Here is a 23,154-nt window from a genome sequence, read left to right on the forward strand (position 1 = left end):
GGAGTACTTTTCTAGCCATGTAGCAGGGGAGACTTAAGTTAGGTAGCAGGAAGAGCTAAGAGCAGTTGTAGCACAAGAGTGATCTGATGTGATCATTAAACCTTTGTTAAAGGAGGGGTAGACGTACCTATCGGGGAGAACATAGGTAAAGTTGATCCTGTCTTGGACAAGGTGGCTGCTTCCAAGTTTATGACCCTGCTACTTTCTGTGCTCTGCCAAGCTCTCTTGTTTCTGTGCTGAAGCTTCTTCCTGACAGTCCTGTACCTTCCCATGTGCAACAGTTTCAAAAGATGGTTTAGCAGCACCAAAGTAGTTTACCATTAGCTGACAGCAGTAAGATGTGGCAGAAGCCCCGTGGGAACTTTCTGAATGGACATATCTCTTGGAAACATACTATTTGTTGAAATTATAACTATTTACTACTAATTGCTACTTGGGGGGAAAAATCCAAATTGCTGAATAATCCCAGTTTTGGCCTGGTTTTGTAGATCCTGTCTGACAAGGTGGCTGCTTCCAAGTTTATGACCCTGCTTTCTGTGCTCTGCCAAGCTCTCTTGTTTCTGTGCTGAAGCTTCTTCCTGACAGTCCTGTACCTTCCCATGTGCAACAGTTTCAAAAGATGGTTTAGCAGCACCAAAGTAGTTTACCATTAGCTGACAGCAGTAAGATGTGGCAGAAGCCCCGTGGGAACTTTCTGAATGGACATATCTCTTGGAAACATACTATTTGTTGAAATTATAACTATTTACTACTAATCACTACTTGGGGGGGAAAATCCAAATTGCTGAATAATCCCAGTTTTGGCCTGGTTTTGTAAGAAATTATCTTTTCAATATAAACAAAAATTAAAGATTACATGAGAAAAAATACGCAGGAACAAAGTTAACTGATGAGTAAACTCAATTGGTTAACTCAATTTTTTCCTCATTTTCTAAAAAACTGTAAGATGATGACAATCCCCATGATTAAGGTGTATATAACGCTTCAATTCTAACTCCAGAGCATGGGCTCATTGCTTTCAGAGCAGGTGTTCTGTTTCACTTGACATAAGGGAAAATATAAGCTAAACCAGCTTTCAGGTCAGGCATGCCCTGGCCATGGAGTTAACTGGGACAATTAGTCCAGATGTAATCATGCCCTTATTGCTTTTACTTTCTGTGTGGGATCAGAAAAAGTTACCTGTGACTATAGAGCCACTCCAGCACAAGGAAATCACCACTGATCTCAAAGATTTCTCTTTCCATGCAGAGACTTTCCTTCCTCTGTTTGAGAGCCTCCCAAGTTGAAATTGTCACACACACCCCCAACAGCAGTTGAAACTCTGGAAAAAAATGCTATTCTTAAAATTGTAGGGAAATTAGGAACGCCAGAGAAAGAAAAAGCATATAGATTTGGTTGTCTGTTTTGAGCAAGAAAAGGAATGTTTTTTGCATGAGCTTTGTGAATGGTCCATAGCCAGGCCTTGGGGCTTTTTTTGCCACTAAATAGCTAGCGGGCTTTTACCTGAAGAAATGTGGAATGGTTTCTCTGACCAGAAGGTGCAGGACTACGCATTCGTGTCTGGAAACTTCAACATCTGTAAGATAGGATGAAGGAGGAGAACGCTGAAGCTTTATTCAGGGGCAAGTCTGACTGTGGCGGCACATTGCAGCAGATCCTTCAGGGCTAAATTACAATCTCTGGTGTGACTGCAAGGGTACCCAGTGTATGTGAAGCAGCCTGAAGCAGCAATTTATAAACCATTTCTGATAAGCAGGGGATAGGGAATAGAGAAGACAGGCTGAAACATTAGAGAAAGTGTCCCAAAGGTAGAAGAAAAGGGAGGGGAACCACTAAGGTTTGTCTCTCTCATGTCTTTTAAGGTAGGGATTGTGGGTCATGGGATAGGTAGAAGCCAGAAAGATAAAAGCGGTGAATCAGATCCTACCATCCTTTTTACAGACATTTCCCAAATGTACATTCCCTAGTGCTTTGTCATGTCTGAACTTCAAATGCAATAATGGATGGGAAATTCCACTATATCCTTTGGGAAACTGTCCAACAATCCTGAGATGACTGGGTCCCTGTTCCCCCCCCCCCACCCGCCCAGAGAGGTGGTACTCTCAACCTATGTCATTTACAGCCTTCAAATATCTCATGTCTTGTGTCATGTCCTAGTTATCTGTTAATCAAATTCTTACATTCCTATGTCTTGTTAATCAATTCCTGTGATCAGTTGCAGTAAGGCCCTGTGTTACACATACATACGCAGAGATCTGTAAAGAGAACCACCAGCTCCAAAGTACAGGCCTTTCCCTGTTGAAATCAAAGAGATCTTTAAGGCTCAGCTAGCCACTAGAAGAGGTCATGAGTATTCGTCCACCATGCCCCACAAAAATTAATGGAGATTTTGATGATTTTCTTGTTCTCTGAATGCCTGCTGGTATCCCCTTTTGGGTTTGAGATAGATAGCTATGACCAACACTTTTCATAAGTTGCACTGCAGCCGCTACAGAGAGATCAGCATCTCTGCTCTTTGACCAAAGTCACTTTCTGGATTTGCATGTAAAACTAAAAAGACACTAGTAGTTTTATTTTGGCGTTACTCTCGTACTGCAAGCTTACATTGGGTGTTTGCCTACTCTCAGTCTTGGTATTTGTTTCCCAACTATCACCCACTAAGTATGTATTTTTGATTTTTCTCTTAGCTGCTTTAGTACCTGTTTTTAAAAGTCTCTTAAGCCAATTAGATCCACCATATCATTCTGCAGTAGTAACAGATGCATTTTTCTTTAGCAGGATGTGTCACTGATGGAGTCTGAAGAAACCAGTGAGGGAGGTACCATTCCCCGAGAAGCCAGCAGCGCCACTGGGGAAGCTTGGGATTTTATAGCAGTCAAAAGAGAGCATCATGCCCCTCATGCATCAGCTGAAATGAGCACCATCCTGTCTGACTCTGCAAAGGGAGCAGAGCTCAGCACTCCTGAGGACTGCCTTTCTGCTCCAGGGAAAGCAGCAGAGATGCTGGGCAGACCCTCTAACCCTGTGCAAAAAGTGCCAGCAGGACTGGAACAAGAGCAAGGTGATGCAGAGCCTCCAAAGGGACTCTCAGAATTGGAAGGAGAAATACTTTTAGAGGAGGGTGGACTGGATTATTCTCTGAAACTTAAGCAAGTAGAGCTGGTTGACCTGGAAAGCAACCAGGACTCTTCCTCTCTCAGCATAGTGCAGGATGGGCCAGCCCCTGGCAATGCCATCCTGCAGGCTGTGGACCTCAGCACTGAGTTTCCTCAGTGCCAGGCAGAACTGGCTTTTCATGGCTCAGACCCTCAGGCCCAGCATCCAAAATCTCCTTTGGCTGATGCCATTTCCTCTCAGAGAGAGACGCCTAAATGCTTCTTGGTATGTAAAACCATTTCAGAAGGGCATTATAAGGCTGAGCCGTTTCTGGATAAGATCTCCACGGATTCTTTGCAGGAGGTTGATACTGGTGCAGAGCAGAAGCAAAGCAGCAAAAAAGTGACACCAGCAACTGATGAGCAACCTACCTCAGAGGAAGCAGTAGAGGACATGGCTAAACCTTACATTTCTGAAGATGTTAAGGAAAGCATAAGACCACTCCAGGGTTCGGAAGAGAATACAGAGTCTTCCTCTTCCCATCATTTGTCTTCCATCTTAACAGGTCACAGCCAAATAAGTTCACTACAAGCAGAAGGAAAGATCTCAGCTGGTGAAACAAGGAATAGCAGCATGGTCAAAGACCAGGGAACAGTAATGGTTCCTAAAGAAAACTCATCCACTTCCAAATGCCTTCATCTTGAAGATGATCACAGAAAAACAGAAGGCAGATCTGCCTCTCCAGCAGAGAGTGCCTTCCAAGTAAAGGATACTGCTAAAAAAATTGAAGAAGTGAATACTTCACAGCATAAGGAACCAGCACAGGAGAAGGCAGTGTCTGAACTTCAGCAGGAAGAGGAGAAGAAAGAGTGCAAAGAGCAGAATCTGCCAGAAGAAGGAAAATCTTTGGAGCCCAAAGATCAGAAAAACAAGGAACGAAATGAGCAGAGGGAAGAGCTCAAACTGGAGGCTCCATTGTCAGCTTTCAGGTCAGAGATATCTTCTGTTCCCAGGCATAATGTGGACTTGTGTGGTTTGCAGAATGTTTTTTTGGCTGAGCAAACAGGATCAGCATTTCTTCCTGGGGAACCTGTCTCTGTGGATCAGCATCCTGGTCAGGATGTACTGCTGAAAGTTCATGTCACAGAAGCAGGTTCTGGATGTCAGCCACCCATTGTCAGCCCTCTGTCCTCAAGTAACCTGAACCCACTGGGTGAAACTCCAATGGTGCCTCCACACACATGCCATATCTCTGACCAGGCAGAAGACCTAGAAGATTCTGGCCGCTTTTCCATCGGTGGTCAGGATGTTGGAGAAGCTGACTGGGATGACAGGACAAGACTGGGCAGGGAGGATAAGCACAGTGATGGGCATGGAAGTGCTGTCCAGAGGTTTGATAAAAGAGATGCATCACTCCATGGAGGAGTGGCAGCACCTTTTAGCGCAGAGAACCCAGAGGTTTCTGTTCCAGCACACCCTTCCTCTGGTACCAAGAACTTGGAGCCACCTGACCCCATAGATCCTCATCCCATTACAGAAAATTTGGGAAAAGCTGAGCTTCAGGACTTCATTCCAGCTTTACCCTCAGAGCTCACGTCTGTGGCTTCAACGTCTGCCCCACAGCAAGAGGGTGCCAGTGGAACAGCCTTTGTGACCCCTGAGGACTGTCCTGGCACCAATCTGAACAAACTGCTAGACTCTGTAGAGAAGCCAGCCAACCGAGCTGCTTCTGTACAAGTGCGGGACCCAACATCAGGGGAAACTGTTATCGTAAGTACTGATCCAGGGAAGGCCAACACTTCCCATGAACTCCTTACTTCTGAGAGAGGCTTTCATGAAGACCTTAGTGACCCATCTTCTTTCTCTGTAATATACACGAGCTGCCTTCCTCTAGAGGGGAGCCTTCCTGAGGATAGGAGGACTGTGGCTATCATTGCAGGGCCTCTGGAACCACCCCAACTACCAGGCAGGACTTCCACTCCCCTGAACCACCCAGAGACAGTTCAGCAAAAACCCCCAGAAAAAAGTGCCATTATCCAAGGAAAAGAAATGGGAGCAAACGCGGATCATGAAGCACAACAAATGCCTTTACTTGATCAGTCTGACTGCAGTTTAAACCAAAAAGAGCCTGGATCCAGAATCTCCAGCATCCTGAGCACCCTAACTTGGCCCTCTGAAGAAGATACGGTCCTTGCCATGAACCAGCAAGAACAATCTCTGTCCCCTGTGTCCCACTCAAGCCTACCTCTGGTGTCTGAGCCTGATGCCAAACAGCTTCCTCATCCTCCTTCCCATGTCCAAAGCCCCAGTCAAGCTCAGGGCGCTGCACTTAATGCAAATCACCTTGCTCAACTTCCAGCCCTTGAAAGTTACCAGCCGCTGGCTCCTGTACCCTACTCCAGGCCGCATCTCAACTGTGGTATGGATGATAATAAGTTACTAGCCATTCACCCTACTATAAGCCATCCTCTCCGGACTGCCGCCTCTGTGTCTGATTCTAACACTGTGGCCTCTGCTTCTGATGGAGAAGATGTAGCAGAGAAAGATGACCTTGTTCCAGTGACTAGAGAGTGGGATCTTGGTGATTTAGGTACCCATGATACAGAGACTTCTGATGACTCAGGGGTCAGTTTGTTGGCCAAAAGCTTTTCTGCTGTTGGAAATGAAGCATTGGCTGGCTGCTCTGGCACCAGCCCTGAAACAGTGGACCAGCACGTGGACATACAGTGTGGAAAATCCTCACCTGACCACCCTTCTTGGCCCTCGCTCAAAGGCCTGATAACATCCACAGACTCTAAGAGCAGTGACTCTGCACAGCCACTTCCAATGCTAGCATTCACCAATCCAATCCACTTCCTCCAGCTCAGCCCTCCATCACCACCAACCACCAGAACGACCTGCCAAGAGGAGGAGGTCTTGGAGGAGCTGCAATGGGAGCAACAGGCAGGCATCTTTGGTGTGGACACAAAGAACATCCAAGCTCCATTGGCAATCACAGAGAAAACAGAAGGTGAGAGGAGGGTCAAGCAAAGGCTGGAAGGAGGAGGAGGAGAACACCACTTGGTAGCTCAGCCAAAGGAGGAAATGCCCAGACATTCACCCTTGGAAAAATCATCAAGTTGGCCAGGCAAAAAAACGATCAGGGTAGTTGCACAGGAGCCAGCAGCCAATCAAGAAAACCCAATTAAACGCCGAGTAAAAAGCAAGGACTGGCACCGTCAGGGCCTGAAAAGGACATCAGTACCACCAGATGCCTTGCAGGGTGAGTCCTCTCCTCCATTTCCCTCCCCCCACCCCCCAAACTTATCGCAGATACCAAAAACGGAGGATTAAATTAAATAGGCAATGTGATAGAGAGGCATGAGAGCTGACCGCTCGGCATTGGTCTTGTGCCTTTCTGGTAATACCCTTCACCAGCCCTGTAGCCCCCTTGCTGTCCTGCCCCAAGCTCCCCTCTCCCAGCTCTTCCCTAGCTCCTCTCTGCTGCCCTGTAGCCAGTGCATCCTGCTCGTTCTCTTGAGTAGGGCTGCACTCTGGGGCTCAGTCCCCTCATTTCACACTAACATCTGCAACAGAGTGCTTATCTCACTTGACGGATCCTTTGCCCCCTGACTTTTCAGCCAGTTTCTCTTCTTGTCCCTTCTCCATGTTTAATGATCTGTCACCCTTACCTGGTAACACGGGCTATTTTGGCCTACCTGCAGGAATGAGTTTCTTGGTGGGGCTCAGTTCAGAGCTTCCGCTCATCATCTCTGCTGCCACCGCACGGCCGTTGCATTTTGCTGCACTTGTAGCAGCCCGTTTCCAAGCAGTAAGGAAAACGCATGCACACACCCTCAGTAGCCCGTATCTGTTACCACATGTTTTAGTTCCTTGTTTATTTGCTACCTCCCTTTATTTTGCAGCTGACACCTTTAGGTTCCAATTTGACCTCCTGAATTGTTCAGGAGATGATTGTTCTGAGAACATAAGATTTGAGATTACAGATAAGAATGCAAATCTGTCAAATTCAAGGCCCCAGCTTGCATAGAAGCCAAATCACTGCTGTCACGAATGGAAAACATGCATCTTCAGTAATGCAGCTCATTCAGACAGTACTTACTGTCAAGATGCATGTCTGTTCTTTATTATATCTTACATGATCTTTAAACATACTTGCTTCTTCTCAGCTCTTGTTTTATTTTCCAAGCTCCACAACATGCTGGATTTTTGGCACAGAGGAAAAGGAGAGGAGCATGGAGGGATGTAAAAGGTTGGCAGCACTTGAATCAAGATTTGTTCACGTGTTTGACCTTGTAAATTCTTGGTTCCAAATTTTAAAACATTCAAGGCAACAGTACTGTCTTTCCCCTGGCCCATGCTTGCAGCTCAGTCTTCGGGCTTTCTTCCTCCTCCTGCTTCCAAGGAATTTTATATAGAATTTCTTCACACCTTATTTAATTAAATCCCTCAGAAAACAAAAGAAAAATCCACACTTTCCCCATTTTTCATAAGCAGAAGATGATTCAAGCAGCAGTTTGTGAATGCTCACATAGTACATAAATGTGAGAATTGGATTACAGCATTCATTCTCAGGCCGCATCCCTTCTAAGACTCTTCACAGGAGTGACTTTTTTAGATGTCCAGCATTTCTGCCCCAGAAGTCACTGAGAGTTTTCTGGGGCTCAACGTCCACAAAAGAAAGTCTAAGACTTTGAGACATGACTAGTGACTTTGGGTCCGTTGATCCTCCGATGCCTGGCCCAAGTTGCTGAAAGGGGAAAGGCAGCACCAAATAGGGCCCACATGCAGTGTCTTCACTTGGGCAACTGGAGAGGGAAGCTCTTAGAGTTACTGTGATCGCTGAAAGTGTCAGCCTTGTTCTTTGTTTGAAAAGCAAATGTGGCTAAGTAACAGATGTAAAGTGTGAATAATGTCAAGGATTATTAAAACCAGAATGTTTCTGACCCAGAAATAAAGGTCAGGAGGGCACCTGTACTCCAACCCAAGACCACCACTTAGGTGGGGTATAGGTAAGTGGCATCTGTGTATCATTTGGATTGTAGCTTCACTCTAAAAACAGACTTAATGTGTTTACTTTCTAATTGTCTTATATGCAGAAATTCCTTTTGTTCCTTCAGAGGAAGAAGCTCACAAGGCACACAGGGAACCACCAGTCAGTTCAGAAACAGTTATATTGCGGTAAGTCTCTCAAAGGCCCCTTAGAATTTGCCTCCATCCCTGTGTAGCACAGACACCTAATGCTCTCCATTGTTCCTGAGGGACCAAAGATGATGTTAAGGAGTAGAAAACTATAATAAAATTACTTAGGCCTGTGTTTCAGTCTATGCACTCTGGGAGGGGACCCCCTGGCAACAGAAGTATTTTTGTCCCTTTAGGAGAGTGTTTCCATTAAGCCAAGCTTTGTTCTTTGTTAAGTAAAGCATGTGGAGCTTGAGCTTGTTGGAAAGAGAGGTCCTTGCTGTGACAGATCTGTTACTAAGATTTGGATAAGCCATCTCTGGCACTGTGCTCTTCATTCACTCTTTGTTTCCAAATCTTTATTCCATGACAGAGAGAAGAAACCTGCAGACCCAATGGAGAACTTCAAACGCCGGCACTCCAAACTGATCAACTCCTGTAAGTACCTTCTGCCTGAAGTGCTGTGGCAGACCCCTCTCCTCCATCATCTCTCACCCTTGCAGTGAGCACAAAGGAGAGGGGCTCCTGCCACATGGTAGCAAGGAGGGAGCGTTAGAGAGCGGTGTTCAGTGGAGGCAGTGAAACCAGAGTCCTGCAGTACACTCAGGCAGCTGGTGAGCTTTGCTTATAGCAGGTGTGTGTGGTCTAATGTATTCAGTTATCCTAATCTGAGACAGTAACAAAGTTTTCTCCAGATTGAAGCAGAGGTCGAGTAGCTGCTATAGAAACTATAAATGTATATGCCTCTCTTCACAGCAAGATTGCTGTATCAGGAGTACAGCGATGTGGTTCTGAACAAGGCCATTCAAAGCCAGAAGAGAGTGGATTCTTTTGCAGAGGATATAGAGTCGAGTTTCCCAAGCTCCCCAAGGCTACGGAGGAAAGTGCTGTCTCCCCAGGACTCGTATTTGCAACGTCTGTCAGTCTCATCTAATGCATCCCTCTGGCAGGACATCCCCATGATACGGGGCAGCAGAATGCTACTCAATATGTCCCGTGATGAGCAGAAGCTGCAAGAGGTAATGGACAGATGTAACAAGGTAGATGGGTGGTCTGTAGTCAAGAAAGAGTCCCCAGAAGGGTGGTTAAAGTGGAGAGCAAAAATTCTGATGTAGGAATGCAGGTGGCTGAATGCAGAGGTCACCTCTACCCGTGTAAGCAGTATGGGAATGTGGTACCAGTGTTTGTGAAGTAGTACAGTGCTGAAGTTCAGAATTGTAGAGAAAAAGAGCACTGACTCCTTCTCTATAAAGGACAGGCTCTGGACTGTACCAGTAACTTCGTGAAAACAGACATGGGGAAATTGGAATGAGATAAAACAAGGAATTTTGAGCACGTTCAGTGCAAAAGAGGATATTAAAGTAGAAGACTTCCAGCATTCTCCCACACATAAGCTTATGAGAGATGCTAATAAAAACCACAGTGAATTGTAGTTTCTGTGGTAGAATGTGAGTTTACCAAATTGACCTGTGTGAGCTGCAGGGCTGAGAGAAAACAGGAAGACATATGGGTTCAGCAAAACGGTACATAGAGAAACTGGGTAAGGAAAATGAGAGGAACTGAGAAGTGGATGGGAGGACCCAGAGAAAGAGGAGAAAACAACAGCATGGGAAACATGATGAAGGAGAAAAGCATGGGTGATGCGGATGCTGGAAAATTTATGGGAGCAGTGAAAGTAGAGTTGGGGGGGGGGAATAAGAAGTAAAATGAGAGCAGGTAGCTATTTTTCTTTTAAGTCATACCACAAGTCTGTCTTCTAAAGAAAGAAAGACTATATATAACGGCATGCTTGCCCTTCATTCCTAAAGCCTCTCTTCTGTAATTACGCACTACTTACATCATGTACTGGGAGGTTTTCTTGCTTTTCCCCTGTCTCCTTTCCATAAAATTCCTCACAGACTTGCATAGTCTACTGATGCTGTGCTCCCTTATTTCCTCTCTCAAGGCCAAGTTTGAGTTGATAATGTCTGAGGCTTCATACCTGCGCAGTTTAAATGTGGCAGTGGATCACTTCCAGCGATCAGCAGAGCTCCAGGCAATGCTCACCAATCAAGAGCGTCAGTGGCTTTTCTCCCGCCTTCATGATGTACGCGATGTCAGCGCCAGGTGAGATATGGCCCTTTGCTTCCAGGATTAACGCCCTCCATGAAGCACAGACACAGCCCATCATTTCCATCAATAACATCTCTCACTCTGTTCTGTGTGTTCACTGACCTTCAAGGTAGATACACACACGTAGCACTTTGTGATTGCATACCAACACTGCCCTGAAAGGAGCATTCGCCTTTTTAGGTGACAGGGCAATATAAAGCTTGGTGTTAAGTCCCACATACTATGGCGCAATTGTGCATAGAGCTCATTGCAGGAGATCAAAATGTTCAAAATGCTACTGTAGCCATGTGCTGTTGGCTTCAACTACAACTAAACTTGACTAACTAGACCTCAGCCCAAACCAAGTGCAACTCCTGCCAAATACAAGACAAAAGAAGCAGCTGCATGAGCCCTGACCAAAAAAAAAACCAACAAAGAAAAAAAGAAAAAAGAGCAGGGGGGAAAAAAATAGTAAGTTACAGCTGTCACTTGACAGAACCTAATGTAAATCAGTTGAGCGTAAGTCATAAAATGTAGACATGACCCCACATGCAAGGAATCCTGTATGTTGTAGGATTCTGTTCTGCTTTTCTCCTGCAAGGCTTGGCTACGTATATCGCTAAGCTAGTAAGGTTTGCTGTTACCTTTTCCATTTCTACTAGTGGGATTATTCTGGTGATGTCTTAATTTTCAGTTGTTTCCTGACCATGCCTTTACAAGTATGACCTCTCAAGAACAGAAGTCTTTTGCCTCTGCTTCTTGCTTGGTGATATCTAGCCCTAAATTGTCATTGTACAGGCATTATGCTCTCTCTAGAAGTAAAGAGCTGTCTTGTGCTTATATGTTGGCTGTCAGGATTTTAGAGGACTGAGGATGTTCCTGCTTTACTAAATGACACTGATGTTTCCCTCTCCTTTTATGGCACCGCAACCATGTGCTGCAGTTTCCTCTTTGACTTGGAGGAGAAATTTGAGGAGGACATGTTCACCTTCCATGTGTGCGATGTGGCTCTGAAACATGCCCCCGAGTTTCGCAGGGTGTATCTACCATATGTAACAAACCAGACATATCAGGAACAAACCTTCCAGCGGTTACTGTAAGTTTTCTCATTTGTTGCACCCTTCTCCCCTCCTTACTTCCTTGCTGCACCTTGAATATTTACTCTTTCAAGCGATGGGGAATGCTGCAGGTACAGGCTGTTGGGCAGTGCTCTCACTACACCCCCAGAAGAACAGGCAGGAACCTTCTTCAATTCAATGGCATTTGGGACAGCAGGACAGAGCTGCTGCAGGCTCCTCTCCCATAGCATTGGAAAGGGAAAGAATAATTAATATCTGATTCTATTGCAGGCTATTCTCTCTGCTACCCTCTACTGAAGAGAGCAAAAATGACTGTCCTGGATAATGGTTTTCAGTCTGTGGTTTTCAGACTACTAAGAACTGGAAAGTGATAATTTCAAGTGAAACTTCCAACCTCAACCATTCTGTGATTCTGTAATTAAGAAAAATATGGCTGCTGTCAGTAAGCTTAAACTGGCTATCCAGGAGTCTTTAAAATGGATTGAAAATCCTGGGGCCAGAGAACACTGTCAATCTCTCTTGCTCTGGGTAGTGGAGTGGAACATCTCTTGCCCTCCTCTTCTGTACCCAGTGGCACAACCAAGCATTAATGAGGCACGGGCCCAGTCCTGAGCAAGGTTTCCTTGCCACTTCTGCACTGCTTCCCTTCGTAACAACCCAGTTCCACTGAAGCTACAGTGATTCCAGGAGAAGACATTGTTCCCAACAGGCTATTCAGGCACTGTCTCTGGGTGCTGCTGACTGGGAGAGATCTAGTCTTGCAATTGATTCCCTTCAGGGAAGGTTCAGTTCCACACAGAAGGGACCTCCAGGATATTGTCTAGGGCAACGTCTACTGGGCCTACAACCTTCTTCGCCATCTCTTCAAGGATATGGGATTGGCTATTCTGGTGGCAGGTGCCACTCTCATACCATTAGCCTTTTATCTGCTACTGCCCAGTGTGGAAAACTGGATGGCAGTGGCTGTGTCTAAGAGGGTAAGACAGACATTAGGGGAGGAAGGCAGCTCCTCTCAGGAGTAGCAAGAGAGGGGAGGTCCAGCCCCTGGAGCTGGACCATTCAGTGTAAGGGAAGAATACAAACCACCACTGTCTCTGTGAAAGGTGCTCTACTGATAGAGGGGAATTGAAATGTAGATGTTACTTCTGGCTTTTATTCCAGAGGGCTGTGGCAGAAAGAGGAAAGATGTAACAGTTGTACTGCTGTCCTGTAGCTATTAGAAACCCATACTTGCTCTTCCTCAGCAGAGTGGCGCAGTTTCTTGACATCTGTTGCCCCAGGGACAAAACCTGACTGTTGGGAGTACTCCAACATTCACTGAAAGACTATTTATTTGCTCTGATGCCTGGCTGTCTTCTTTCTTTACCACTCCCACAGAAATGGAAATGCAGGGTTCCAGCAAGTCCTGGAGAGACTGGAAAGTGATCCAGTATGCCAGCGCCTCTCACTTAAATCCTTCCTCATACTCCCTTTCCAGCGCATCACTCGACTCAAACTCCTCCTACAGGTAACTGTGTTGATTCTCTGCTTTCCTACAGTTTCTCCCAAGTTGACCCTTCTTCAAGTCTGAAAGTCATATAAATATGAGCTAGCTCCAAGCATTGTGTGGAAGGACTGCATACAGCCCTTTGCTGGCATCTGTGACAAGTTTGGCAAGATGCTCTAAAGCCACTCTGTTGCATATATTGTGAATATGCCTTTGCAAAAACAAACCCGTTTGTCATCGTAGAAATGCCTGCTGTGCATTAGACCAGCACCATGAGTGGGATGTGATAGCCTGTGTGAGGCAATGCAGTTTGTATACTGGTTAGGACTTTGTAGCAACACTACTTCAGTTGTACTCCAATAAATAATTTATGGACTCTTCTTAGAACATGTTGATTTACATTTTATTGAACTTTTTTGGCTTCCTGCTAGGAAAACAAAGCAAGGGTTCCTTGGCTGCCCTCTGGAAGGCAGTCTGTCTCTACTCTTTGCCTACAACATTGACTAATAGGAGCCTTCCAGACAGGGAACCAGCAAGTCCCTAATGAATTAATTTTGAGCTCTTTCTGTGAAATTCTTCTTTTTGATTAATTGAGGCTTTTTTTAACAGGAGAAAAGGAGTATCAGGCAAAGAACAATTCTGTGCGTAAGGCTGTTTGTGCTTGGATTAGTGGTTGCTTCCTATGCCATGTAACTTGTACATGATAGTTAATATGATTTAGATTTTCAGGGATGCCCTGTTCAATGCAGCTTATCAGTGACATTCTGCATCTCAAATTTCTGGCCTTGTTATCTCCACATCTCATCACCTACTGCCTAGTTTCCTTCGAGGCTGGCACCTTGGTGTCTCCTTGTTTCTCCTACCCCTTCCAGATATGTATGTCCAGCTTTCCCTGTTTGCATCATGAAAAACATCTTTTCTCATGCAGAATATCCTGAAGAGAACTCGGCCTGGGTCTGAGGAGGAAGTGCAAGCAACACAGGCCTATGATGCACTTGAAAAGGTAAGGCTGTCAACCTGTTCTGCAGCCCTGCAGAAAGGGATCTGGGGGTTTTGGTTGATAGTACCCTCAATATGAGTCAACAATGTGCCCTGGCAGCTAAAAGGGCCAACTGTATCCTGGGGTGGGTGCATTAAGCACAGTATAGCTAACCGGTTGAAGGAAGTGATTGTCCCACTATACTCGGCATTGGTGTGGCCTCACCTTGAGTACTGTGTGCAGTTTTGGGCTCCACAGTATAAGAAGGATATAAAAATATTAGAATGTTGCCCTCCTTCGGACACAAAGGTGGTGAAAGGGCTAGAGGGCAAGACTTAAGAGGAGCGGCTGAGGATATTCAGTTTGTTCAGCTTAGAGGAGACTGAGGGGTGACCTCATTGCTGTCTACAACTTCCTCATGAGGGGGAGCAGAGAGGGAGGTGCTGATCTCTTCTCCCTGGATGCAGGAGAATGGCTTAAAGCTGTGTCAGGGGAAGTTCAGATTGGATATTAGGAAAAAGCTCTTCACTGAGAGGGTGGTCAAGCAGCGGAACAAACTCCCCAGGAAAGTGATCATGGCCCCAAGCCTGACGGTGCTCAAGAAGTGTTTGGACAACACTCTTAGGTATATGGTTTAACTTCTAGTTTGCCCTGTGTGGAGTCAGGAGTTGGACTCTGATCCTCGTGGGTCCCTCCCAACTCAGGCTATTCTGTGACTCTCCACAGCCATGTTGCATCACACAGCTGCAGGGCACCGAAGTGGCCCAGTTCTTTTACACTGATCCTCACCCTTGTTGAGGGCCCTTGTCATTGATCCTCACAAGTAACAAATGAGTGTGTTCATGTGACTCTTGCATGTGCAGTGGTAGCTGTGAGCAGAAAACACTAAAGCAGAAGCAAGCTGGGATGCGATGGAACCTGCACCAATGATATCGAACTACTTTTTTCAGGACTCGCTCTTTCCAGTCTCCTAACCACCATTCCCCCTTTGTGTTCCTCCTTACCTTTGTCTCTAGTGATCAACTCCCACCCTAGTCCCTGCAAGAAAATTTTGCTTTAAAAAAAAAAAAAGCGTGGCAAGACATTACTCTATTGCATCCCTTCCTCTATCCTATTTATTACAGATTAAAGTCTTCTGGGACAACTCATTATCTAAAATTTGTACAGCACCATAAAGTAGACCTGTTCCTAGCTAGCTCCTATTCTGTCTAGTCATGATTTGACCTTCTTGGAGTGTCACTCCCTTCCTTACAATCTCTCCCCTGTTATCCACCACAAACCTAAAGACCAGTTCAACACGATGCATACCTCCTTAAAGCTCTTAGGACTCCACCTGCGTGCTGCACAGCTCCCAAAGCACTGCAGTCTGAGGTGGGTGGGCAAGATGTCATACACTGAAATCCTTAGACTCAGCTGTGTTCAAGCCAGCATTATCTCTGTGACACTGTTACGCAGCTGCCCTTCATCACCTCAGGTGGCTAGGTAGGCAGCTTACAGGCTGAAGTACCTCTGTTTCATTGTGTCCTGTCCTCACAAGTACTGGCAACAAGCTCTGGGTTGTGGAAAATTGGTGCTGATGTTTGTCTAATCAGCCTCCTGTGTTTACAGTGGAGCATCTAATAAGAGCCGCTTCCAAATGACCAGCAATTCAACCTTTGTCACCTGAGAGAGATGTCTCTAGTATTCCGCCCAGTATCCCAAAGTTAAAACAATATTTATCACAGAGACTTCATCTAACAAATACCTTCCTTAAGAAAGAAGGATGATCATTGTAGGTATGGAGAAGTTTAGTATGCTCGCCTGGAAAAATACTTTTTTTGCAGAAGGTTGCCTAAGGAATTGTCACCTACACTGACTCTTGAGGCACTCCTGGGAGTAGTACTGATCCCACCAGGCAGTTCTGCTCCCACCTCACTGATCATCTGTTTTCCTCTGCAGCTCATCAAGGATTGCAATGAAAATGTCCAGCGCATGAAGAGCACTGAAGAGCTGATCTACCTCAGCCAGAAGATAGAATTTGAGTGCAAGGTGAGCTCATCCATTCCCTGGGCCTTGCTCTAGCTGAATGTATTTTCTCTCTTTCCTCACAAAGTCACTTGCACTTACTTTTCGTTCTCCTCTCCAATATACACAGAACTGTTGAACCAGAATATCATACACAGGTCAGCTCTTCATCAGTGCTTCCCTTGCCCAATTGTTTGTGTCAGCCTTCAGCTGAAGGTGCCTACCATGACTTACGCCTGTCCAGCTGGAGAAGTGAAAGCACACTTCCCCTAGAGAAAGGCGAAAATGCAAATCCAAAACTCATGGATACCGATTTCCTTGTACGCTCTTGACATAAATGTTTATTTCTGTCTTGCAGATATTCCCACTCATCTCACAGTCGAGGCGACTTGTGAAGTGTGGTGAGTTGACAGCACTGGACTTCAACACCCCGAGTCCAAAATGGAAAGTCACCACCCGTCCCATCTACTTACATCTTTTCAATGACTGTCTGCTCCTGTCTCGGCCGAAGGAGTGAGTGCTTCAACACAATTCTTGCTGCCCCTTCTAAAATACCTCTCTCTTTCTGGGTCTGTGCTTTGGTGAAAGAGTCCTTTCCCCCTGCCTGCCAGCAAGTGGCAGCATTTGTCAAGTCACTCTCCTAACCCTACATTATGTGAGTATCATGCAAGTATGTGGAATCTGATATTCCCAACTCTTAATTACAACGTGATAATATAACAAGGTATCTTCTGGTCCCTAGTGCAACACTTCTATTCTGCCTCTCCATCTTTATGACGTGAAACACTAATAACCATTTATTGTAGTTTTACTTGGTAAATAATTTCTTCCTAAAGGACAGTATGAAGATTAGTGAATGTGCAAATCACTGGTTTGTGAAGAAACTAAGAGTGGTTGGTTGGTTGTGTTGGGGATGTGAGGGGGGGTGGTTTTGTTTTTAAGCTGTAAGCTATCAAATAAAATTCTGACAGGACAGAGCTTAGTATTTGTACCCTTTTCATTAAGTCCCTTCTCTCTTTTCTGGCCTTCTGAGACTTCTAGCAAGAACAAAGCTTAAGGTGCCTGAAGCAGATGAAGACTCATTAAAAGCTTTTTGCTTTCCTGACATCCGAAAACAACGTGGACTTGCTTTGTAACCCGCATCACCTTAAAAATCACAACTTGTTTTGTTCCTCCTCTTTACCTGCAGGGGGGGACGTTTTGTTGTGTTTGATCATGCCGCTTTCTCAGATGTGCGTGGGGAGAAGTGCGAGATGAAACTGCATGGAACAAACAAAAATGTTTTCCGTCTCTTTCTACTTCAGAATTACCAGGGAAAGAGAGTGGAGTTTTTGTTTCGTACAGAGACACAGTAAGAGCTCAAGGTTACCCTCAGTATATCCCGTTACCACAGCCAGACACCTCCTAGGAGCCTGATGGTTGTCCCTCAGCTACCCAAATGCTGAAATACCAAATGCAGCTGCTGAGCAGAGGACTTGAAAAAAATCCTCTTGCCATAACAAGCCCCTAATGAACCACCTTGCTCCTCTCTCATCATAGCTGCTCATATGATACTACCACGTTATGTCATACCATCAGCCTCCAAAAATGGGAGGTTTTGCCTTTTCCCATCCCCTTTCTCCATTTCCACTTTCTCTGCTTCCCCTAAGTACCCCCCTCCCTGACCCCTCCTGTGAGCAAACCTGTACACACACACCCTCATTCCCATCATTAGACTGCTATCCCTCACATTGAACCCTGACACCTATCTGGTGATGTTTTCCAGCAGTGAGAAGCTGAGGTGGATCTCTGCTTTGGCTCCTCCACGAGGAGAACTGGACCTCCTGGAATGCCCTGGTGAGACTGCTCTGCTACTACAGCAATAGGGGTGGTCTGGCTCAGAGGAGTTGGAGGCACTGTGAGGCGGAACATCCCAGAAAACACTCCAAGGCAGAATACTTGCCTTTTTGTAAATAAAGAAGCTACGCATGGGCTTTCCCTCAGTGCCAGGTTCTGCCAGTTATTTTACCTATTTTTACTCCTCATATTAGGTAGAAGACCTGTAGTCTCCCTTCCAGTTCTCTGCTCTTTAGTGTTTGGGCAATCCCTTATCCCCTACTTCCTCTGGGGCTGATGCACACAGGTTTACTGTTGCTTTCTAGTATACCATTATGATCTTTCCTCCCCTTTAGATGCACCGCAGGTTCAATGCATAAAGACTTACAAGGCTCGGGAAAATGATGAGCTGGCTTTGGAGAAAGCAGATATCATCATGGTTATGCAGTACAGCAATGATGGTGAGCAGAATGAACAATGGCTATCTTAAATTATGGGTAGGAAGTCACTCCAGTAGTGTAATGCTTTAACAACACAATCAGGCTTCAGAAGGAGCCTCTCATTCCCAATTGTTGGATTGAGAAGATGAAGAGACTCCTCATCTTCATTAAGACACTTTATTTGGAAGCTGAAAGGGGATCTTTTTATTTTATCTTGGGGCCTTGTTGGAGGGGGCTTTTTGGGAAGAATGAAAAAATCTTTGACTATTTTGCCTCATGTTGTGCTTTTCCCCACACCGCAGGATGGATGGAAGGAGTAAAACTTTCAGACCGGGAGAGAGGCTGGTTCCCCTCAGAACATGTGGAACTCATCTCCAGCAAACATGCGCGGCAGAAGAACCTGAAGGAGGAACAACGTGTGAAGAATGCCAAGCAGCAGGTCTTCTGCAAGAAATAGGACTCTACTCTGTTTGGACCTGTACAGTCTCCCTGCCATGGGGAAACCATCTCTTTTTCTGTTGTTCCTCAGAAGAAACGCCTCTGTGAAGGGCATAATACAGCACTTTGACAGAACCAGGTGCTTTTTGCCAAAGAAAGCGGGAATTCAATCAGGAAAAATCATTCACTTCCTCTGTGTCACCAGGACTACGGCAGCAGTAGGAGGAAAAAAAGTTGCATGTATTGCTTGCTTTGTGGTAGTAGGGAGGGACTTTAATTGGACAGAGGTCTGGGATCTGGACTTCTGAAAATATATTCCTGGTTTTGCCACTGACAAGTTGCAGGACCTTGGGCAAGTCACTTCAGAATTCTGCCTCAGTTTTCCCATCTGTGAAATGGGGGTAAACTTACCTACCTCACTGGATGTTGTGAGGCTAAATTCACTAGTATTAGCATACTAAGAGCTTTGAGTTCCTGAGAAGGAAGGTGCTAAGTGCAAAGCACAGTATAATTGAGGAGAGTTTTCCATTTGAATATCCTCTTGATATCTTGATGGTATTGATCTCCATAGTGTAATTCCCATTTAGAACAATTTATCTATTTGATTGTGCAAGCCAAGTATTTCATTGTACCTAAATTTAACTCAGTCTTAGCATACTGTTAAGAGTCCTTGACAGCATTGGAAAATCCACTTGAGTTAAGCAAAGTTTTCAGAAGCCACTGTGATGATTTCCCCCACCTTAAGAGGTATCAAGCTGAAGAATCTGTTTCACAAAGGTCTCTTCTCTTCTGAACAAGTGTCCCAGTAAACCATCTGAAATAACCGTTTTTTTTTTTTTACTCTGCCTCCCACTTAAAGTAGAACAGTGACTTTCGACAAAGATTTTTATTACGTGTTGGTACATGCCCTGTACAAAATAACCATGACTAGATATATGCAATGAAGTGGCACTTTCCTGCTGCTCTTAATCTGATAGCTGACGTGGTATTGCATGCACCATTTTGCACACTTACAGAAAACACTGAGATATTTAGCCACTGTAGATAAAGTCAAAATATGTACCAGGGACTTTGTTCTTTTTTAGAACGCTCTGGTTTTAAGTCCAGTTTACATGCAGTCCTGCTTTTGTGCAGAACCTGTCTATTTGAGGACATACCTTCAACTGTAAAATACTGTTTCTGTGTTAAAGTGTTTGCGTTCAGTTCAGTCAATGCAAGATCAAGTATAAGAATCAATACACCAAAGAAACAAACGTGTAGCCTTCTTGCATTTAATATATTTGAAGAATTAGTTATCTTCATATCTCCAGCCTTCTGTCCCTGTAACATTCTGCCTTTAATTCCCATTTACATTGTATCTAGTATAGCTTATGACAGCCTATTTATATCGATAATTTTAGCTGGATTAAAAAAAAAAAGTTGCTTTTAGTCCTAATAAACTCATGCACTTCTCCAGTTAAAATAAACAACTTTCTGCTTTCCTTGTTACTTAGGTTTTCATCTCAAATATAAGTAATTCAGTATTTACTGAATATATATTCAGTATTTTCATTATTTTTTCCATATAACTCTCCTTTCTAAGTGAGTATTAAGTACAAATAGCTGTATATAGCAGAGGCAGTGAAGAAAGCTTGCTTTATCAGCCATACCCTAAGATTCTTCAGAGCGTTATCACCAACCCTGAAGTGACTGCTGCTGCAGGTTCCATAGTGGTGTTAGTCATCAGTATATTGAGGTAAGCCAAAGGGATGACCTACAGAAGATGGGAGTCCAGTCCACTATACCAGTCAGACAGGATGCAATTATTCAATTGTCTTTTAATCTATGGTCCAGACTACACAATCTGCCTACACTTTTTTCCTCCAGAAGAACTGAAGCTGGTCCCTAGCTAGGAACAAAAGCGAAGCCCTACCTCCAAGTGAAATAAGTGACATAAGAAGAGTTATAATGCTTAGCAAGACCCATGAATGTTCAGAGATCCAAAATACCTGCTTGTCCCAGGCTGTCATGAATTTATGGAATACAGAAGTCATCAGGATCACCAGTGTCTCAACCGGGATACAGAACACTGCCATGAGATCAACTCAGTACGTGCCCATGTGAGGTCGTCTCATGCAGGCAGTCCGAGGCATCCTATATCCATGTCAGCTTCAACTTTGCTACTTGCATCATGAGGAGGCAGGCCATAGATACTGCCATTCTAAATCAGGAGGCATCTTGTTAAACATTTTAGAAGTCAAGAATTCTTTACTCTTTCAACTTCTGCTCTCAAAAACAAGCAGGCATATTGTTCATTAGAGTCTCCCAAGGTGGTTTCTATGTTAAATTCTGTATGTTCTTGTTAAAATTCTTGTTGAGATAGGAAACGTCAAGGCCACTGTTGTTGTACTAACAGGACTTCTATACTGTTTAACTAGTCGGATCAAAGGTTAACTTCTCCCTGTCATAGGTACAGCCTTTTTTTCCTGTTGTCAGGTTTTTGTATGTTTAGGAACATTTAAAGGTCAGCTTATGCTTCTAAGAATAAGTGCTTATACCCTGGTTTTGATAGGCCTCAACTTCTATTTAGTTAAATTTTTAGCCCCAGCACCATACTGCCACCAAAATCTATAAACAAATCTGCACTGAATTGCTTCATGCTTTTTGAAACTGATTAACATCTCCTTGGTTTGTACAAACTGAATCAAACTAGTACAATATCCCTTACAACTGCACGTTCAGGAGGCAGGAATCAAGTTGACGGAGTATCTGCTGCATCCTATTACAATCTTAATTATGAGTCAGGATCTCTCCCTACATTATCGAATATGTATAACCTGATTTCCCCAGAAAATCAGTATTAAACAGAAGTGTAGAGTTTGTCAGCCAAATCCCTATACTTTTCTAGTAAGATCCCCAAAGAAGGTCCACAGAATAGGAACACTGTATGAGAGATGCCAGTGTTATCTTACAACAGCTGGCTGTAAATTGAAGCATGAAGAAACCATTGTCTTCCACAGGAACCTGTGGAGACTGATACATAGTGTATCTGGACAAAAGAAATTCAGTATTTCTATACTGAAAAAAAAATAAAAGACAACCTTTAGAGGGTGTTTACACTCATTTCTTTCTGTGGTAAGAACAGCAATGAAATACAAGCATGGACTACATTTAAAAAGTTTTGTTGAGAATCTGAGAAATTCGTGGTTTATGTCTGAAAGTCAGTGTTATGACTACTGTCATTTTTTCATATAAAAAAGTATAAAATATATGTAAGTATGTATGTGGCTCTAAAAAAAAAAACCAGCTCACAGCCCTGGAGACTTATGTTGGTCCCTCCTAAAGGAGGATAAATGAAAGCATTCTCCACAGTTCGTATTCCCTTTCACAATACTAGAAAAAGCTGACGTTAGGACCAGATTTTAGTAAACAAACACAATCTTGCTCAGAAACAGGAACCTCTAAAACAGTGATTTTTATCTTTGCACTTTTATCTAGTATTGAAGAGGTCCCATCCCCTCTAAGATCAGAGTTGTATTTTGTCAGCTGAATGCTGCTAACAAATGAAATGCTGTTTGAGCAGCAATAATGCTCCAGCCAGAATGTCTTGCATTTGGTGGCTGAACCAAGTGCATTGTTAGACTAATTGTACTGTCTCCAAAATGCTGGCACACACGTTTCAGGTTGCACTCATTTAACACAATGAAACTACTCTCAGGTGAAAGCATCTGCAGAAGCAGGACCTTCTATGCTAGAGCAAACCTTGAAACAAAGACAGGGCGTATGGGGAAATGCACAGTAGGAGAATGGTGCCCTGCCAGCAATGAGATACTGAGCCAATAACCAAGATGAGGATGAAGGATGTGCTGTCTTGGTGCTGCAGAATGCAATTAAGCAAATCACATTTTTAAGCAAGCATTTTCTTTGCTGTTTGCAGACACGCCAAGTTGTGTTTACAGCAGGCTGCACTTCACTTGGTGGTTAGGAAAGCTGTACGCAGAGGACACAAGAGCAGAGGGCTGGCTGGGTTTCTGGAACCATCGCGACCTAAGTTGCAGCACAGGTCTCTCCATCAACTGCACGTGAGAAGAAGGAAGTTGGAAAAGCCAGGTTTGGTTCACTCCTGCACTTCAGCTCGTGTAGACACCTGCAAGCGCACAAAGCTGGTTTAAATGTTACCTGAGCAGATGACAACACTTGTAGTAGTGTGAGATCACTAGTTGCCTGGTACCACCGTTAGGAGCCTTGTTTTTTTTCTAAAAATTGTTGAGTAAAGAATGAATCTGTCTTCCTGCCAGCCCACAAGGAAAGATGAGGTTCATCTCATTCATATTACACAATCCAATTTTGTAACATCTGGGTTTCCAAGGCGTGCTATTAGCAACATTTAAGCCTGCTCCCCACGGGAACTCACGAAGCACCGTCTTCCAGGTGCCCCAAGATGTGCCAGAACCACTTCTGTACCCTACGTTCGGGGACCAGCTTTCTCCCCCCGCGGCGACCGGCTCTCTGGCCCCCCACACCCACGCTGCGAGGGAGGACAGGCGCCTTCCCGCACGGCGGCTC

The 23,154-nt window shown here is 44.6% G+C and overlaps 1 protein-coding gene across 1 annotated transcript; it reads left to right on the plus strand.

Moving 5' to 3' along the window:
• The first annotated feature begins 2,790 nt into the window (after positions 1 to 2,790).
• On the plus strand, positions 2,791 to 18,707 carry ARHGEF5 (Rho guanine nucleotide exchange factor 5). The gene is made up of 14 exons (XM_009288526.1): positions 2,791 to 6,358; positions 8,196 to 8,277; positions 8,651 to 8,715; positions 9,034 to 9,296; positions 10,223 to 10,383; positions 11,312 to 11,464; positions 12,825 to 12,954; positions 13,862 to 13,936; positions 15,851 to 15,940; positions 16,275 to 16,429; positions 17,106 to 17,267; positions 17,682 to 17,752; positions 18,088 to 18,192; positions 18,474 to 18,707. The coding sequence occupies exons 1-14, from the start codon at positions 2,791 to 2,793 to the stop codon at positions 18,626 to 18,628; spliced, it is 5,235 nt and encodes a 1,744-aa protein (XP_009286801.1). The 3' UTR covers positions 18,629 to 18,707.
• Positions 18,708 to 23,154: the final 4,447 nt, after the last annotated feature.

The sequence above is a fragment of the Aptenodytes forsteri genome, unplaced genomic scaffold (genome assembly GCF_000699145.1).
Source record: "Aptenodytes forsteri isolate BGI_AS27 unplaced genomic scaffold, ASM69914v1 Scaffold73, whole genome shotgun sequence".
Lineage (NCBI taxonomy): Eukaryota > Metazoa > Chordata > Aves > Sphenisciformes > Spheniscidae > Aptenodytes > Aptenodytes forsteri.

What these genes read in the sequence shown, in the direction of transcription:
- ARHGEF5 (XM_009288526.1), top strand. Translation starts at nt 2,791, where the DNA reads ATGGAGTCTGAAGAAACCAGTGAGGGAGGTACCATTCCCCGAGAAGCC. An exon ending in TCAGAAACAGTTATATTGCG is followed by an intron (nt 8,278 to 8,650) that starts GTAAGTCTCTCA and finishes ATTCCATGACAG; the next exon opens with AGAGAAGAAACCTGCAGACC. An exon ending in ATGAGCAGAAGCTGCAAGAG is followed by an intron (nt 9,297 to 10,222) that starts GTAATGGACAGA and finishes TCCTCTCTCAAG; the next exon opens with GCCAAGTTTGAGTTGATAAT.